Genomic DNA, 20676 nt, shown 5'->3' with positions numbered 1-20676 from the left:
CTCCAATTCCTCTTAAAATCAGAACTGCTCAGAATTGTCATCTTATAAGATGCTATTGTTCCCCACTTTTCTCAAAGCTTTTCCAGAAGGGTGTGCCTGAATTATATAAGCCTTTGTACAACTGTTTTAAAGATTTAACTCTTAGTGAGTTAAATTTTAGAATTCTCTAAAAATGTACCTGTGTTGTATCATTTTCAGCTTCTTCTAACATAGAAAATAGGATCTATATTTTAAACAGAAGCAAGTCAATTGGAAATGATAAATACTTGAAACAGATGTCCAGGACAACAAGATTTTTCAAGAAAAAGTCAAGGCAAGAAAGAACTTACATCTACACATCACATTAAGCTATAAATTGATTCAAGTTTACATTAGTAAGTTATATAATAGTAGCCACTGTTTGTCAATTGTACATATAATTTGTCAAACCAACCCTTCTGTGTTACAGCGCTAGATGTGTTATTCTTTCAAATCAGGTCTTATCGCAATGTATGAATCCAATGCTTGCATGCTATATTATTTGCCATAATCATGGTTTGATACCATAATACCAGGTAAAGATCGGGATAACAAAGGATACAGACTTGTTCCCTTGTAATAAGATTGTGGTCTTTTTACATAGCTTTACTTCCTTCTCCTATTATGGAAAAAAAATGTGAGAAGGAAACTGTTTTTATTTGTGAAGGTAAATACATTGTGAATACTTTCTAGTTTGTTGAATACAGGTAGTCCTCAACTTACAATGGTGCATTTAGTGACCATTCAAAGTTGCAACAACACTGGAAAAAAGACTTTATGACCGTTTTTCATAATTACAACCATTGTAGCATCCCCATGGTCACATAATCAAAAACCAGATGTTTGGCTACTGACTCATGACAGTTGCAGTGTCCTGGAGTCGTGTGATCCCCTTTTGTGACCTTTGACGAGCAAATACAATGGGGAAACCAGATGCACTTAACTTAACTGCAATGATTCACTTAACAAATATGGCAAGAAAGGTCGTAAAATGAGGCAAATCTCACTTAAGAAATGTCTCACTTATCAACAGAAATGTTGGGCTCAATTGTGGTCATAAGTCGAGGCCTACCTATACTTCAGTATTTCCATCTCAAGAAGAAATTATGGTATCATAAGCCACCTTTCAAGTCCCGTCCCCCCCCCCAAAAAAAAAACCAAAACAAAACCCGAGAAGTAGAATCTGGTACATTTAAAGTTGATTAAGAAAACCACAATAAATTGTAAAAAATGTTGCTCAAAACAGAATGAAACAAATTTTATTCAGCTTGACCCCACCAAGAAAAAAAAAGAAAGGATAGAAGAACCAGAGGGAAATAATGAGAGAAACGATTCTGGCCTAGAACTCTACAGTGAAAGCAGAGATACAACCATGTTTCACAGACACGTTGATTTGGGACACTTTAATATTTTTTTAAATTTGACAGGCCATATCATTTCTACATGAGAATATCATAATGAAATGTGTTAGGTGACTTGTTCTTTCATAGGAAAATCAACATAACCAAAGCCATCGATGGTTCTAGTTCCAAGTAGGATAAAAAGGGAGGTGGAGATTTCTGAAAATGAGGGATTTTCCTCAACGTTTATGTTTGCAAGATGCTGTAAAAATCACTGGATTAAAGAGAGGGAAATAATGTTTTTAAGTAAAATAAATTAAAGCAGCTGAAATTAAAATAAAAGCAACAGAGTAGACAGTTAGTATTGATTGATTAAATAATTTTAAGCACTCTGGCTTCATTGTAAGTAAAAGATTATATAATGTTTGGCTTTTCATAAGGGATAGCTTCCTCTCTCTTTTTTCAGGAACAGGGAAGAAGCCAATCCAGAAGTCAGTGAACATTTATTCTCAGAAGCCCCAGCCAACACTGAGGGATGCTAATGGCTCTCCTAATGACTGTGAATTACAATAATTGTGGCTCTCCTAATGTTCTAATTCAGGGGTCTCCAAGCTTTGCTGGCTGAGGGATTCTGGGAGTTGAAGTCCACAAGTCTTAAAGTTGCCAAGGTTGGAGACCCCTGTTCTAATTTATACTTGGTGTGGATAATATCAAGAAGACCCCTATTTGCCATTCCCTTACCTTAACAAAAGCAAAGGTCAGGATCGTTCACTAAATTTCCAAGAAAATCCTCGAACTGTTATGGACATTTTAAACATATTTTAACCGGCAACAGATTTCAAATTAAATACAGAATTACATTTGGTGGCAGAACTCGTACGTGCAGCATCAGATGCCAAGCGAGCTTTAAAAAAAGGTATCTACAGTATATACTTTAAATAACAGTGAAGGCTTGAGCACTTATGTTGATATTACTTGTGTATGTAAACAAACATCACTGGGGCATCATCATAAGCCAATGTAACTGACAGAAAGGAACATAATCAGCCAAAATTGTGGCCAGTGCCCCAGAATTTAGCTTGCAGATTTATCCAACGAATTACACTGAGCTCCATAACAGTCCAACTTCAGGTAGAGGAGGAAAAAGGCAATGCCACAGTGTGAACAAAACTGTTATTTCTCTGTGGAAAAAGCCCTTTTCATCAACGGTGGAGGTGTTTTTCCCACATCAAACATCATTTCCAAAGGAGGGTTATTGAGGCAGCACCAATCGGGGATACGTCCTGTCTGGTTGTAATATTCCTTTGAGACTGAACGACTGCCAAGAATGTCCTGAAGGGCTCCAAAAATGCCTCCTGTAATACAGAATAAGACACAGAGTTTAAAACATGGAGAAGCAAATAAAATGGTGGCAAGAGGGAAAAGTGCAATCCAAGTTTTATTTTTGTGTATTTCTATTAGCCCAAGTAAGATCTTACTGTTTTTCGCTAGTCAATCTTGACTGAGAATTTTTCATCTATATAATGATAATCGATATAATGATTGATTCCTACAATAGAGATTCTGAGAAGCTGAATACCAATCAGAAATTAAACAGGGCTATAAAAAAATAAATATCAAGACCAAATATCTTGGTAAGTCTCAGGAGCCTGCTCCTTCCCCCAGTCATAGAACAGTTGCTGGCCCTAGTTCTATACCTCTTCAAGCCCTTTGCCGAAAGACTGAGGAAAAGATACTAAAATTTATAAAATATATTGTGCGTCAGAGCCCCTGTATCCAGGCTTTCCAGTCTCTTCTAGGAGTGGCATTGCAAAAGTTGTATACTGGGTGCAGGCCCACATAATTTCCACTCCGGTTCCCAGCTTTTTCAGACTAACCTCCTAACCATGCCACACAGTTTGGCTTGGCTGGTGGCGTGTGCACTCGGAAGGTCTTTGAGGCCAGGATCTCCTTGTACTTTGGCTTCTCCACCAGGTACCGTATTTCAGCCATTAATCTGTGCAGGAATCCTGGTAACATAGCTGTACCCCCAATTACTATCAAGTTTTCTGCCAGTTGCTTCCTAGTATCTATTGGGCACTGATAGAGGAGAAGAAAAAGAGAAAACATTTCAATTAGGCTACCAATTAACAAAATTACAGTATAACTTAGGGCCTGGGTACTTACGGGACCGCCTACTGTTACCATATGCCTCCCACCGACCCGTACGCTCTCACAGAGAGGGACTTCTCAGGGTGCCGTCCGCCAAGCAATGTCGGCTGGCGGCCCCCAGGGGAAGGGCCTTCTCTGTGGGGGCTCCCACACTCTGGAACGAACTTCCCCCGGGTTTACGCCAAATACCTGACCTTCGGACCTTTCGCCGCGAACTGAAGTCGCATCTTTTTATTCGCGCGGGGCTGGCTTAAATTTTATGGATTTTATAGTTTTTATTATTGCTTTTAAACGGGGTTTTAATTTCTATATATTTTAAATTTTTAGGCAAATTATAATAAGGTTTTTAATGTTGTATTTTATAGAATATTGTCTTGTCTGTTTTTATTTGCCTGTACACCGCCCTGAGTCCTTCGGGAGAAGGGCGGTATAAAAATCAAATAAATGAAATAAAAATGAATGAACATAACAAGTTGGAAGGTACCTTGGATATCTCCTAGTCCAACCCCCTGCTTAATCAGGAAACCCTATGTCCATGATGGCGAACCTGTGGCATGCATAGCCATATCAATGGGCATGCGAGCTTAGCTCCAGCACGCATGTGCATGCCGGCCAGCTGATTTTTGGGCCTTCTGGGCCCACTAGAAGTAAAGAAACAGGCTGTTTCCTGCCTGGGGTGGTGGGGAAGGCCCGTTTTTCTCTCTTACCTGGCTCCAGAGACTCTCTAGGAGTTTCTAGAGGCTGGGGACAGCAAAAAACGTAACTTCCTGTTCAACTGGAAATTGGCAAACGGGCAGTATCTGGCCTCCAGAGGGGTGGGGAAGGCCGTTTTCACCCTCCCCAGACTCATAGAGAGGCTCTGGAGCCAGGTGAGAGAGAAAAACGGGCCTACCGGGCCATTGCGTCCTGGAGGGGGCCCCCCACATACAATTATGGGTGTGGGCATGCGCGCACACGACCCCCACCTCCCCCCCACCTCCTGGCACACGATGGCAAAAAGGTTAGCCATTACTGCCCTATACTATTTCAGGCAAATGGTTGTCCAATCTCTTCTTAAAAACCTCAAACCTAATTCACAACTTCTGGAGGCAAGCCATTCCACTGACTAATTGTTCTGTCAGAAAAATTAAGCATGATCAAATATACAGCAAACTGGGAAGGCAGATGGTTTGAAAAAAAACACACACACACCTATATTTGGCTTCCTACTTTAACCGCCTAATTTCCTGTGAGATTTTCTGTATTAAATCAGGCTGTGGTGTATAGCTGGGTATAGCTGCTGTTGTGCGGATGTGAGTTAGCAAGAGAGACAAAAAGGGGAGAGAAAGCGGACTCTAGCCTTGAAATGCAGGGGTGCTGTGATGAGGATTAATGTATTGGCCTGGCTATTAGCCAGGGCTGTTGTGGGGCAGAGAGAGAAAACATTCCCATTGGTCCAGACTTGTACAAATAGTCATGTGAAAAAGAAAGTACACCCTCTTTGAGTTCTGTGGATTTACCTATCAGGACATAACAGGAGATAGTAAAAATAATCTGGCCATAACAGCTTAAAAGTAGGTAAATACAACCTCAGATGAACAACAACAACACATGACATATTACACCATGTATTTTACAAAAAGAAAGCCACAATGGAAAAGTCACATGTGAAAAAAAACTAAGTACACCTGATGATTCAAATAGCATAAAGAAGTAAAGAGGCATAAAAGCTAGGCTGTTGGTCTGAGCTCCAAGCTTGGCAATGCACTGACGATGTCTTCTTGAATGGTGACGAAACATTTGCAAACAAATTGCCAAGCTCAAAACTCAACCCACAGCCCAACTACCAACCCCGAGCTACTTATATTCAAATACATTTCAGGCATAAAAGCCTCCACAGCCTTGGTTTCTCTGTCATCATCACTCATGTGGTTCTGTTACTCATGCCAGGGTGTCTGGGTTTAAAAAACTGTTATTAACAGAGCTTGCACACACATATTGTCTCACACACGCAGACCATCTTATCCAAATTGTGCTACCTCCATAAGAGAGTCCAATATTAAAGTAGCCACAGATTTTTCTTCATTGTCCTGCACAAAGAGTACTTCGACAACAGAATCTCTGTGGAAAAAAAAAGGAAGCCTTGAGTCATTTATTTATTATACTTATTTATTAAATGTGTTTGTCATCTATCTCCTCATGAGGCGACTCTAGGCGACTTTCAATATTAATATGCAGAGAGTGACGCTTGAATCTGTTCAGGAATCCAGAGGATATTACCCGTTCTGTCCAAGCTACCCAACTGATTTGAAAAGGATTATATCGACTTTAGAGAAAAGTACACAATCCTGTGTCAGGCTATATGCAGCCCACCATGAGTTCCGACACAGCCTGCATCGAGTCCCCCTCTTCCCATTCCGCTACCAAATTTGGTGGTCCAAATCTACTGAGCCATCTTTTCTCACTTCCTTACCCCCTCTGACTCAGTGCTGTTCCTTGTACCTGTTGATTTATTTGCGAATCTTCCTTCCTGCTCAAGGCCCTTGATCTCTCTACTTGCCTTCTGTCCCAAAGAAGAACACTCTTTGGGTAATAACATTTACTTAATTTGTATACTATCAGTACTTTTTAAACTTTTTGATGTGGTCCCACTCATTTGCAGTGTTGGTTCCCAAATCCCAATCAAAGGTTTGTACGGCTTGATGAAATATACAGTATCTTGACAGTAATGTAGGTTTAGCACCAGGCTTTTCCCCTTGTGCAACACTTTAACATATTCTGAGAGTAGCTTTGTTGTTGTTAGTTGCAAAGTCGTGTCCGACTTCTGCTCTTGCCTAGCAAACAACATCCTGTTGACAGGGACAAAAAAAAATATAATTGTCATTGCAAAAGTAATGCAAAAAAGTGACCGTATTGCTAACCTGATTGATCCATTGATATGCAAAATCTTCTCTCCATCCAGTGGATAGTCTACATCTGGCGGTGGAGTTGGACGCTACAAAGGATAGAGGCACACTCAGAAAGTGAAACGTTAAATTTAAGTAATTACATTTGCTCTACTGAATTGAAACTTGTGTTTATTTCCAACATACCTCAGCGCTGTCATCCATATCAAACTTTGCTGCCTGAATTTTCAGTCCCCGCTGGAGGTCACTCACAAAACAAGTGCGAACTTCAGAGAGATATAAAAATAGCCTTTAGATTATCCTTCTTCGATATTTGTAAGCCTCTTGTGAGATTTCTCCAAAAGAAATACTTTTGTACTGATACCATCTATATTGTTGGATTATTCCTCTTTGCAAAGACTGATAAGCCTCCTAGTGAGATGCATATCATGCTAGAAAGATTTGGAGCAAAACTTTGGGGAAATGGATATAGTTGGCAGATTGTTCATTATGCACTGTGAACAAGTATGTAACATGAAGCAGCTGGTTTGCAAGATGGTAAGGAAAATTACATCTCAAAATGTCTGAGGCTGCAAAATTAGCTGTTGCTGTTCAGATATATTTATGGAAGAAGCAGATTTAAAGTTATCCCACTATTTTGTGAAAGATTACTTCCGTGCATTTAAAGATTTCTGGACAAAAACTAAACTAAAGTTTGTACAAAGAAACATATTTTACCCTTTATGTCTTCTACAATGTCTTCTGGAACAGAACCTAAAATAGCAGAAATGCAATACACCTGGAATTAACACCTACCGAGGATACAAAATTCAAATACAAACCATTCTGACAATTTAAGTTCAAGTTAGCTAGAAAATTCTGCTTCTACACAAATTAAACACGCACATTGATAAGTCTAATAATTCAGTGATAAGGTTAAGAATTGCAATCAAGATATTTAAGGGTTTAGAGTGGAATACACTGAGATCAAGCATAACAATACTTTTCTGAATTAACACATTATTAGAAAAAAGGGGATTCAGCATTAAAATGACTGCTTCTTAAGTCAAGATTTGTCCGTCCATCCATCCATCCCTCCCTCCCATATCCTCCCCAGAACCACTAAGATGAAACGAAGTCTCCCTCTCCCAACAGAGATCTTACCCATCACTGAGGTAAGGCTTTGTCCTTTGATGGCTCCTGTATCTACTGTACTTTGCTCCAGCAATTGGTACTCCAGTTCTCTAGAGAGTATTAAGGAGAATAGGAGATATTTAGGAAATATCTGGCACTGGTTCTCTGGCATTCTCATGATGCATTTGTACAACGGACGATTTTCAGCCTTGTGGCTTCATAAATTATGTAATGATTAACATACATTATAGGAAACATTTTGGAGAAGAGCCAATACGGATGCAACATTTTCAGCCGTCTTAACACTGGCAGTAGTAGTGAAAGTGCTATGCCTGCCCATTTATACTGAAGAATAATAAAGAACTATGGTAACCAGTAATCATTAATGGCATCCTCCTTGTATTCGCTTGATCATCTTTTACATGCTGTCTATATTTATTACATCTTCTAAAAAGTTAATCCTGTAGTGAATCCCAACTATCTGCTATATGAAAAAGCATAAAGCCCAGATTCTAGTATTATGCAGGAGAGATTTTCCTTATAAGATATCTAACTTGTATTTATGTAGAAAAAGCTAGGCTACCAAGTATCCACCCATCATCACAATTATCATAATTCCCTTCCTTCTACCCATGTAACCAAAGTGGATTAGAGCCGAGATCCAAAAGGTTTGGAAGCAGAACATTGTCTGCTTCTCTTCCAAACACTTGTAGGACTGACAAAAACCCAGTCTATCTTGGTTCCCACCTAGCAAAATCGTATTACTCTAAACCAGTGTTTCTCAACTTCAACAGCTTTAAGATAGCTACTTAATTCTGAAGTCCCAGACTTTGGGGAATTGAAGTCTGAACAACTTAAAATTTGTTGAGGTTGAGAAACACTGCCAAAGTAGTTGATCTTTCCTTAATAAATGCCTCAATATTTGCTATCAGCTTACTTGTGAATGGCTTTTCCTCCCAAAGGAAGAGCACCCCAGCAACTGAGTACAGGAATTCCTTCATAAATCTTCAAACAGTTAAGGATGTTTTATTTTACAGTATTTCTTATTCAAAAGATGAGATACAAGAACCACACACAAATGTATAATTGCAGATGAGAATATTACCAGAAGAGAAAATTCATTTTTATTTTGGTGTTTTTACAATTAATTTATATGGCCAACCATCTTGTAATAGCAATCCTGGGCAGCTAAGATAGGAATTAAAGGGTCAAGATACACTAAAATTTTGGAACAATGGTTAAGTTTTTGATCTGAATATGCTTTCTTTAAAAAAAATTTTTACTAGTTTTAATTTCATAATTTTAAATGAAGATATATATGCTTTTTCTGCAACAAGAATTACATTAATATTTGCATGAAGAAATTTTGCCTGTAAGTATTTTATTTATAAATAGGTAGCATTAACTTCAAATACATCAAATCCAGGGGTGAAATCCAGCAGGTTCTGACAGGCTCTGGAGAACCGGTAGTGGAAATTTTCAGTAGTTCGGAGAACCGACAAATACCACCTCTAGATGTCCCCAGAGTGGGGTGGGAATGGAGATTTTGCAGTATCTTTTCCCTGGAGTGGGGAGGAAATGGGGATTTTGCAATATCTTTCCCCTGCCATGCCCATCAAGCCATGTCCACAGAACTGGTAGTAAAAAAAATTGGATTTCACGAGTGATCAAATCCCCAAAGCCTTCACAATTTTCACTGAACTGAAATAAAGTTGATTTTTATCTCAGGCTTCATGAATGAAATCTGAGACATGACTTGAAGATATCTGAAGCAACCGTTTTTCTAACATTCAATTTCCGCCCCCCCCCCCATGATTTCTGCTTTATTTACAAGTAATCTTCAACTTACGACCACAATTTTTTTTTTTTTTTTTGTTGTTTACATTTATACCCCGCCCTTCTCCGAAGACTCAGGGCGGCTTACAATGTATAGGGCAATAGTCTCATTCTATTTGTATATATTTACAAAGTCAACTTATTGCCCCCCCAACAATCTGGGTCCTCATTTTACCTACCTTATAAAGGATGGAAGGCTGAGTCAACCTTGGGCCGGGCTCGAACCTGCAGTAATTGCAGGCTTTGTGTTCTTAATAACAGGCCTTACCAGGCAGAGCTAAACCGGCCCTAAATTGAGCCCAAAATTTCTGTTGTTAAGCAAGACAGTTGCCAAGTGAATTTTACCTCATCTTACAACTGTTCTTGCCACAGTTGTTAAGTGAATCACTGCAGTTGTTCAATTAGTAATGCGGTTGTTAAGTGAATCTGGCTTCCCCATTGACTTTGCTTGTCAAAAGGTCACAAAAGATGATCATGTGACCCCAAAACATAGCAACTGTCATAAATATGAGTCAATTGCCAAGTTCTGATCACATGACCTTGGGGATGCTGCAATGGGTGTGTGTATGTGTGTGAGATAAACAGTCATGGGCCGCTTTTTTCAGTGTTGTGGTAACTTTGAACGGTCACTAAACAAACTGTTGTAAGTCAAGGACTATCTGTATTTTGTTGCCTTTACTGTTATTTTATTACCATTTGACTTACAACCGTTCATTTGATGACAGTTTAAAGTTACAGAGGTGCTGAAAAAAATGACTTATAACCAATTCTCACTCTTATGGCTGTTGCATAATTATGTGATCAAACTTTGGGTTTGTATTTATGATGTATGTAGTTATGATGGTTGCTGTGTGTCTTGCGACCTTCCTAGGCAGCGTCTGACAAACAAAGCCAATGTGGGAAGCCAGATTTGCTTGATGACTCCATGACTGACTTAACTATAATGTTGGCTTAACAATCAAGACAAAAAATGTTGTAAAATGGGACACAACTCACTTAACAACTGCCTTGCTTAGCAATGAAAATGTGGGGGTGGTGGTGTCAATTGTGGTTGTAAATTGAGAACTACCTTTACATTTTATTTTCCTTTTATACTGCAGAATGCCCTGGGAATATTTTAAGTTTAAAGCAGGGGTGCCGAACCCGATCGCATCGTGGGCCATATCGTGATATATTGCAATGTTGTTTGGCTTTGTGGAACCAGGGTGGGCATGGCCTGCACGGGCTGTACTAACCCGTGGGCGGCCAGTTTCACAGTCCTGGTTTAAAGTGTAAATTGGCTTAAATAAAATAGGATATTTGACATGGAAAACCTTTTGCCCAGAAGTCAACTTAGTTAGAGCTGGGGAGTCCAGTTTGTCGTGCTTAGGGTACTTGCTTCCTGACTGATAGGATTAAAAGAGATTTTAAAAAGATACAGGTAACACCAGACTTTCCGTATAACCACAATCTAAAACCATTGCAGAATTAATTCCAAGTGTTAGAAGAGACATCAGATGACTTGGTGCAAACAACACTGAAGGAACCTAGAAGGAATATAAAAGTATAATTTTTAATATTCTGCAGGGTGTCTGTGATCATTTGGACACACTGCCATTATCATCTGTATGCAGGAAATCCCACATTCAATACATCCTGAACTCCTATCTATGGAAAGTCTGTTCCTTGAACTTGGACCAGCTTTTGGACCAAGTTCAAGGGTCCAACTTGGACCACCCACCATGCTGAGACCATTGCGCTGTGTTCCAACAATGCTTCTGCCTGTTACCTTGGATTTTGATTACTTGAAACTCCTTCCAGGCCAAGCTTCCAAGGGATTTGGGACTACTCAAAACTACATGTGACTACATATACGCCTAGCTGGCTCTTGCTTGTAACTGCATAAACCAGATATAAGCCTTTTGCAGCTTAACTCCTCTGTGTGTGTGTGTGTGTGTGTGTGTGTGTGTGTGTGCGTGCGTGTGCGTGCGTGCGTGTGTGTTGTTTGGGACAGGACAAAGTCTAAATTAAAGCATCCCTGATACAAGGCTATGTATTCTGTAACTGAATGTTTCCACTAAAGGAAAGTATGCCAAAGAAAGTATGCCATAGTATGCCAACCTGTGGACCACGCCAATTGGCCATGGGCCACATGGTTAGCTTGTGGCCCCACTTGTGCGAGCACTCACAGCCTCACTTGCGAAAGCAATGGGGGTTCACGTGCGCACATGCGCCTGCCCCTCCCACAAAACCATCCCCTTTCTCCTCTCCACCCACTCCAAGCCGCCAACCCAGAAAGATTGTTGTAAGTTGAGAACTATATATAGTAGAGTTCCCCAACTCTACTATATATAGTCCTCAATTACAACAGCAATTGGAACCAGAACTTCAATCATTAAGTAATGTGGTCCTAAACAGTGACTGCATTGATTAGCAAAAGCAAGCCTTGCAATCCTGTTCCCATTAAGTAAATCCCATGGTTGTTGGATGAGGCAACTGCCTATTGGCTTCTCACAACCAAGTCAGTGGGGACACCAGCAGAAGTGGCAAGATTTGGGGAGATTGCAAGTCCCAGGTGGCTTGCAAGCAGGCCATCAGGCAAGTGGTGCCTGATGGGTAGTGTCGTGTCCCACTCCTCCGCTGACGGCCGGGTCAGGGAAATCCGAATCAGGCTTGCCTCTGCAGCTCTGCCCAAAGTCCTAGCAAAGTCCTCAGAGCAGGCAGGAGACCAGAAAGTGACTTCAGCAAGATAAGTTTGACTTTGCCTGACTCAGAGACTGCCAGAAAGCAGATCCTTTATATAGGCCATGGGGTGTGGCTCCATGACTCAGCACTCATTAAGGCCTGCCCCTCCCTTCCTTCTGTTGCCTCCGCCTATCCAGTCTTCTGATGAGGTCACTCCAATCAGCAGCTGTTGGAAATAAACTTTCCTCAGGCTCACATGCTGTGGAGGAGGGGAGGGTCTAGCTGCTCCGTTTGCCTGGGCATGGAGCCAGGGCTGGGGCAGGGGTGCTCCCTCCTCTGCAGCCTGCTTGGGCATGGAGCCAGGGCTGGGACGAGGTGCCCTCCTCTGCAGCTTGTCTGGGCATGGAGCCAGGACTGGGGCCGGGAGGCATACATTCCTCCGTGTTCGGGAGCAGATAAGAAGGCCCCGGCTGCTGTGAGAGCAGGCAAGACACAACAGGTAGGGAAGGGTCTGAGGTGATGCTCAAAGTGATACGGAAAGACTAGGAGAAGGTGCGCAGGAGTATGCAAGGGTGGCACAGCGAGGCTCAGGAACAGTGCTTGACAGAGGCATGGTAAATGCCAGGGAGAATGCACAGGGAAGTGCGAGGGAAGTGCAGCGCAGCACAGGGAGGATGTGCAGCAAGGGTGTTGCAACAAGGCTTGGGGAAAGGTGCATGAGGGAGGCACAGTGAGAACTGGGCAGTGTTGCACAAGGAAGACATGGCAAGGATTGGTGAGGGTACACGAGTCATTGGCATAAGCCCAGAGGGGCTGGGAGATGGTGCATTGGTAGGAAAGGCTTATTCCAGCAACTTGTGACCTTCCCTGCCAAATTCCCCACTGAGTATCCTGGGAAGTAGGCAGGAGACCAGAAAGTGACTTCAGCAAGATAAGTTTGACTTTGCCTGACTCAGAGACTGCCAGAAAGCAGATCCTTTATATAGGCCATAGGGTGTGGCTCCATGACTCAGCACTCATTAAGGCCTGCCTCCCTTCCTTCTGTTGCCTCCGCCTATCCAGTCTTCTGATGAGGTCACTCCAATCAGCAGCTGTTGGAAATAAACTTTCCTCCGGCTCACATGCTGTGGAGGAGGGGGAGGGGTCTAGGTGCTCCGTTTGCCTGGGCATGGAGCCAGGGCTGGGGCCGGGGGGGGCTCCCTCCTCTGCAGCCTTCTTGGGCATGGAGCCAGGGCTGGGACGGAGGTGCCCTCCTCTTCGGCTTGTCTGGGCATGGAGCCAGGCCTGGGGCCGGGAGGCATACATTCCTCCGTGTTCGGGAGCAGATAAGAAGGCCCCGGCTGCTGTGAGAGCAGGCAAGACACAACAGGTAGGGAAGGGTCTGAGGTGATGCTCAAAGTGATACGGAAAGATTAGGAGAAGGTGCGCAGGAGTATGCAAGGGTGGCGAGGGCTCAGGGACAGTGCTTGACAGAGGCATGGTAAATGCCAGGGAGAATGCACAGGGAAGTGCGAGGGAAGTGCAACGCAGCACAGGGAGGGTGTGCAGCAAGGGTGTTGCAACAAGGCTTGGGGAAGGTGCATGAGGGAGGCACAGTGAGAACTGGGGCAGTGTTGCACAAGGAAGACATGGCAAGGATTGGGGAGGGTACACAAGTCATTGGCATAAGCCCAGAGGGGCTGGGAGATGGTGCATTGGTAGGAAAGGCTTATTCCAGCAACTTGTGACCTTCCCTGCCAAATTCCCCACTGAGTATCCTGGGAAGCAGGCAGGGAAGGCAGCAAATGTGATGACTGGGCTCTGTAATGTGTCATTAGAGCAAGCCAGTTGCCAAGCACCTAGACTAGGGTCATGTGATGGGGGGAGAGTCTTCTGGGATGTCTGGAACTCCAAGGACCAGTCGTAGCCATTATTTGGTCATATGTTGAGGACTACCTTCAACAGATCCAGATCCAGAATTTAGGACCCCTGAGTGACTGGGAAATTATTAAAAACTGGGTCATGGTTGCTTTAATCACAGGCGAGTAAAGAAAACCTGACAACTGTTAAAACTGTCAGCTATAGCAAGCAAGTTGGAATGCTTTACTGTGTACCTCAAAATACTTGAATAGAACTTTTGTGAGCGTCTCTCTGAAATGAGAAGGGCACAATACAGATTCCACGATCACAACCCGACGGTCTCGGGGGTTTACCAGCAAATGCCTGAAAAATGAATGAATGTGATCAGAAAACCAAATGAAATTATTTGCCTTTGTGTACCAATTTATTACTTGTGCAGTTTTCAAGCAGACTGCAATTCTAGGTAGAATTGCTTAGTTTAGGATGGATTATATTGTCTATAGCTTTTTATTAATGATTATTGTAAATTGCCTCAATGCCTTGTGATATGAGCTGTCTATAAATCTATGAATGAATAAAATAAATTACAATGGAATAAATTTACCTAAGTACAATGAGGCTTAACTTCTGAATAGATATGCAAACAGATGAAAACCAAAACAACAAGCAATACCAGATAGCGGAATATTGACTCATAGGTCAGAAATTCAATTGGAAGGAGATATGTTGACCTCCCATTTTGATTGGCTTTAGACAAATATTCTATAATGGGAAGATTAACACATGCCTGAGCTTCAGAGGAGCAAGTATATTGAGACTGATGTTTAATTTCAGATTTATTTGTCTATATTCATTTTTTTTAGTGTTGAAGAGAAATCCAGATTTGAAGGGGAAAAAATGGTTCAGAGTAAGCATAGGTCAACAACTCCTTAAAAAAGCTTTACCTTAGGTAGGAAGCAGTTACAAAATCCTAGAAAGATCTGTGCTTGATGCTTACGTAAATATACGAATTTATATGGTGAAATGACATTCAGATCTTTACTCACATTGCAAACCACATTTTGTCTCTTTTTATGTTTATGAACATTTTAAAAGAAAAAGGCATTCTCTCTTCTTTAAGCCAGATTGATCAACTGAGAAATGATAATTTTAAAAAAGTCCTAGAGAGGCTCTGGAGGCTGAGGACAGCAAAAAAATGTCATTTCCTGTTCAACCGGAAGTTGGCAAACAGGCAGTTTCTGGCCTCTGGAGGGCCTCGGGGGGGGGGGGGAGGCCGTTTTCACCCTCCCCAGACTCATAGAGAGGCTCTGGAGCCAGGTGAGAGAGAAAAATGGACCTTCCCCATCTCCCCCCAGAAACAGGAAACAGCCTGTTTCCTTATTTCTAGTGGGCCCAGAAGGCCTGAAAATCAGCTGAGCTCGCGTGCCCTCTGATATGGCTACGCGTGCCACCTGTGGCATGCGTGCCATAGGTTTGCCATCACAGCTATAAGCCATAACAGTGAAGTGAGCAATTGGGGTCACTAATCAGGCTTAGCCAATTTGTAAGTAAGTTATAAGAGCTGGACTCATAATCAAGCTTAATATGCAAATAAAATGTATGACAGCTTGACCCTAGCAGTGATGCCTGGGTTTCAGATTGTCACATCAGAATATTGCAAACCAAGATGATTATAATAAATACTGAAGAAATTGGTTGATGTTTAAGAAGGTGAGCAAGCATAGGCTTATTAGATATCAAAAAATTTGATACAATTCTAAGAGCACACACTACAGATTTTGGATAGTAGCTATACAGTAGTATCAAATCCTAGGATAGGAAATGGAAGCTTTGTAATACATAACACAGCCATAATGATATCTTACTTAATCCAATATCTAAGCAATCTCTTTGCAAAATTTGGGACTACCCATCCCAACAACCCATCACAAAAATATTTAGTGCAGTATCTCCTACCTGAAATAAAGCATGTGAATGAATTCCTTCAGGTATGAATACAATTCTTCTGTATTGATGTTATATTGAACAACTCTGATAGGCTGTGAATTTTTTAAAAATATAGTTTTAAGTACTTTAAAATTTATTTAGCATTTGTTAATTATTGTATACATACACACAATCAATTTAAGTAATGATAGATTTATGAATTTTATGAGCTTTTTGAATAAGTCTCTGTTGGGGAATGCCCAGCCCGGGGGTGGGCGAGGGGGGTGGGGGGGAGGAGAGTAAACTGCAAGAGATCCTGAACTGACCCTCCCAAAACTCCATGGAACCTTATCTATCTGTTCTCGAGGCAAGCAGTCTGGGGAGATTCCTGTATTACAGGCAGAATACAATAAAGTAGTCAGCTTAAACTCAATACATGTGGATCTGGTTGTTTGCACAGTATCACATATTAATAATCCAATGCTACCATACTTGGAATATTTTTGAAGATACCTCTGCAGACCTGGATGAACTCATAGATACTGTAACATCATATGTCAGCTTCTGTGAAGACCTGTGTGTACTGACAAGGAACTTGCGAATATATAGTAACAACGAACCTTGGTTCACAGCTAAACTTAAGCAGCTATGTCGTTCCAAAGAACCCTTTTTCTGATACTCACATTATTATATTTTCTTAAAAGATTACCTTTGAAACACCAGGTTTCTTTATTTCACTAGGTATGACACATCTGGGTCCTGTTTCTCCTGCAAAGCCACATCTGGAAAAATTAAAAATATTAGAATACATACATATTCAAAACAACAAATTGGTAATCCTACTAAGAACCAATTTAAATACTTCATGCCAGAAGCAAACTAAAACTAACATTTTCTGAATCCAAAGTAATATTAAAAACAACCTAAGAAACTTTTATATATCCAGGAGCATTGGAACATTTCCCCCTTGTTATTTTGCAGTATAGCACATATTCTACAAATACACTTAAGGGAAGAGCATGATAACATTTTAAAGTTAAAATATCGTTATAGGCATGGTTTAGAAAAAAAAATATCTCGGCTAGAGATTTAAAAATGTATGGCTTTAAAAATAGAAAAAACTAGTTAAAGAACTGATGGCGTTAATTCAACACAATTTAACACAATAAATTAACGTACTCTAATATATTAATAGACTCTGGCTCACGTTATTCTCTTTTTTTTTTTTTTATTGAAAGAGTTTTAAAAAAACAAAACACCCCCTCCTCCCCCCCCGGCTTCCGGGTCAATCACAAGGTAAAGTTATACATAAACCAAACATAGAATAAAATTTTCCTTCCAATCCAAATAACCACATCCAAAGCTTTTCATCTCCCAACCCCTCCCATTACATAAAATAACTTTCTAATTATTCAAAGGCAATCTGATATTTCTTAATCTGATATCTGTTTTGTAGATAATCAATCCATTTTTCCATTCAATTAAATATCTTTCCTGCGTATTGTCTTTTAAAAAGCTGAGATTTTAGCCATCTCAGCCAAATTAATAACTTTCAATATCCATTCTTCTATTGTAGGTATCTCTTCTTTCTTCCAGTATTGTCCAATCAACAGTCTTGCTGCTGTTATTAAGTTCAAAATCAATTTAGTCTCAATCCCTGTACAATCCATTATAATTCCCAAAAGGAAAAATTGTGGCAGGAACTTTATCTTCTTCTTCAGTACATTTTGAATAATCCACCAAATTCTTATCCAAAAGACCTTAATTTTCTTGCAAGTCCACCAAATATGAAAATATGTAGCATCATCACAATCACACCTCCAACATTTCGCTTGGATATTAGGATACATACATGATAATTTTTTGGGATCTAAATGCCATCTATAAAACATCTTATAAAAATTTTCCCTTAAATTCTGTGCTTGTGTAAACTTAACATTTCTAACCCAGATTTTCTCCCATGTTTCCAACATTATTGGTTCCTGAATATTCTGTGCCCATTTTATCATACAATCCTTTACCAAATCCTTTTCCGAATCTATTTCAAGCAACACATTATACAATCTCTTTATATGCTCCTGGGTCTGATTTCTAATTTGCTTTATTAAATTTTCCTCCTTTGCATTATACCAATTTTTTGATCTTCTTTCCATCTAGCACTTATTTGCCCATATTGAAACCAAGTATAATTCCTCCCTTCTTCATTTAATACCTGTAATGATTTTAATTGCAATCTACCTCCTTCAGCATACAAAAGTTCTTTATATGTAATCATTTCCTGTTTCTGTTCTATATTTATATTCTCTATTGCATGTCTAGGGCTCGCCCATATAGGAATCTTGTAATCTAATTTATAGGAATATTTATTCCAGACCATAAAGAGCACTTCTCAACACATGATTCTTAAAAGCCCTATCCACTTTTTTCCATAAAATAAATCGCATGCCATCCATATAACAAGTCATAACCTTCTATATTCAAAATTCTTTCCTCTGTTAAGTTAAACCAGTCACTTATTACTGAAAGGGTTACTGCTTCATAATATAGTTTAAAGTTAGGCATTCTTAAACCACCTCTTTCCCGTGAATCCTGTATTATTTTCATTTTAACCCTCGCCTTTTTACCCTGCCATATAAATTTATTAATCCCACTCTGCCAATCTTCCAAATTTTTATCCTTTTTAATTATAGGTATCATCTGGAACAGAAACAAAATCTAGGTAACACATTCATTTTAATAGCAATCCTTCCCAATAGGGATAACTGCAATTTCTTCCAGCCACTCATATCATTCTGAACTTTTGCCATAGCAAGTCATAATTATTCTTATAAAGTTTCTTGTTCGATGAGCTAATATAGACCCTAAATATTTAACCTTTTTACTACCTCAAATCCTGTCATTTCCTCTAGTTTTTGTTTCTGTTGTATAGACATATTTTTAATTATCACTTTTGTTTTATTCTGATTTATTTTAAATCCTGATACCTTTCCATATTTATCAATTACTTCCAACAAAATCTACTTGAATTTATAGGATTCGTTAACGTAACCACTACATCATCTGCAAAAGCTCTAACTTTGTACTCATATTGTCTAATCTTAATTCCTCTATTTTCATTAATTCTCGTATTTTATCTAATAATGGTTCCAGAGTCAAAACAAACAATAATGGTGATAAGGGACATCCCTGTCTTGTTCCTTCGCAATCTTAATAACTTCTATCAAACTACCATTTACTATAATCTGTGCTGTTTGCTCTCCATAAATCGCTTTAATTATTCTAATAAAACAGTCTCCAAATTGCATTTTCTCTATTAATTTAAATAAAAAATCCCAATGCAATCGATCAAAGGCTTTCTCTGCATCCAAAAAAATAAGTGCCGCTGAAGTATTCTTCTTTTCCAAATATTCCAATATATTAATAATCTGTCTAACATTATTCCTCATCTGCCTCCCTTTTATAAAACCAGATTGATCAGTATGAATTCTTTGTTGTAAAACTAACATTAATCTATTTGCTATTATTTTTACAAAAATCTTATAATCATTATTTAAAAGTGAAATCGGCCTATAGTTACCAGGATTAGAGTAGACATGGTCCTGATTGCGTATCAGTGAAATAAAAGATGTTTTCCATGACGGGGGTATTCCCACTCCTAATTGTATCTGATTAAATAATTCTTTAAGTGGGCCTAATATTTCATCCTGTGTTTTTTTATAATAAGTTGCTGTAAGACCATCTGTACCAGGGGTTTCCCCCATTTTTAATTGTTTAATTGCCTCCACTATTTCTCCAGTAGCTATCGGACGATTCAGCTCCTCCCTCTGTTCTAATGTTAGAATATTAACCTTATAATCTTTCAAATAATCATAAATGTCCCTATTCAATATTTTGTCTTTTGCATATAGTGCAGTATAAAATTCTGAGAATGCCTTTTTAATTTTATCCTGTTGGTATATCTTTTTACCTTTATATTCTATTTTTTGTATGACACGTGCTTTCTGTTTCTTCCTTAAATTATATGCCAACCATCTCCCAGGTTTATTTGCATTACAAAAGGTATTATGTTTAGCATATTGTATATTCGTTGCCACCTGGTCTGCCATTAACATATTAAATTGACTCTGTAATATTTTTATAGCCTCTTTAAGTTTATGATCTTGTGGGTTTTGAATTAATAACTGTTGCTTCCTTTGAATTTCTTCTTCCAAATATCTACGCAGCCTTTGTTATTTATTCCTTTGCCTGGAGTCCAAATAAAATCAATATCCTCTAATAAACGCTTTGCTCGCTTCCCACACAGTTCCTATAGGTGTCCCTTTGTACATATTAAAATCAAAAAATTCTTTTAACTGTTTCTTACAATAAGTTACATTATCCTCATATCTAAACAGATTTTCATTCAACCTCCATGTTCTACCACCTTTTTTCCCTTGTAATAATTCCATCCATACTGGGCTATGGTCAGTTAAACACCTCGGAAATATCTTCGTTTTCTTCACCCTAGAAAGCAAGTCATTAGAAATTAAAATAAAATCAATGCGTGAAAAAGATTGATGCCTATCAGAAAAAAGTAAAATCTCTCTCATCTGGATTCCGTAACCTCCATATATCTCTAAACTCAAAGTCTTCCATCATTTCAAAAAGGATTTTGGTAATTTTGCATGTATAGGTATCTTCTTGGAGGAGGTTCTCTTATCCTTCTTGTATCAATTACTCCATTCCAGTCTCCTAATAAAATAAACGAACTATAATCCCAGAGGGTCAACCTCTCATGTAACATTTTGTAAAACTTTTCTTGTTGCTGATTAGGTGCATAAATACCTATCAACAAAGTCTTTTTTGCATCTATCACCAGTTCAATAGCAATAAATCTTCCTTGAATATCTGCCTCAATTAACTTA

The 20676-nt window shown here is 39.5% G+C and overlaps 1 protein-coding gene across 1 annotated transcript; it reads right to left on the bottom strand.

The window, feature by feature from the left end:
- Positions 1 to 1277: 1277 nt before the first annotated feature.
- On the bottom strand, positions 1278 to 16583 carry ACTR10 (actin related protein 10). The gene is made up of 12 exons (XM_058162752.1): positions 16482 to 16583; positions 15803 to 15885; positions 14101 to 14209; positions 10762 to 10869; positions 8445 to 8512; positions 7538 to 7617; positions 7112 to 7147; positions 6581 to 6660; positions 6410 to 6483; positions 5528 to 5609; positions 3236 to 3437; positions 1278 to 2713 (listed from the first exon to the last, which is right to left on the bottom strand). Exons 1-12 carry the CDS (start codon positions 16581 to 16583, stop codon positions 2532 to 2534), a joined length of 1206 nt encoding a protein of 401 aa, XP_058018735.1. The 3' UTR covers positions 1278 to 2531.
- Between the last annotated feature and the right edge of the window lie 4093 nt (positions 16584 to 20676).

The sequence above is a fragment of the Ahaetulla prasina genome, chromosome 1 (genome assembly GCF_028640845.1).
Source record: "Ahaetulla prasina isolate Xishuangbanna chromosome 1, ASM2864084v1, whole genome shotgun sequence".
Taxonomy (NCBI): Eukaryota; Metazoa; Chordata; class Lepidosauria; order Squamata; family Colubridae; genus Ahaetulla; species Ahaetulla prasina.
The sequence above is the reverse complement of the archived record's forward strand: the minus strand, read 5'-3'. Positions and strand labels throughout refer to the sequence as shown.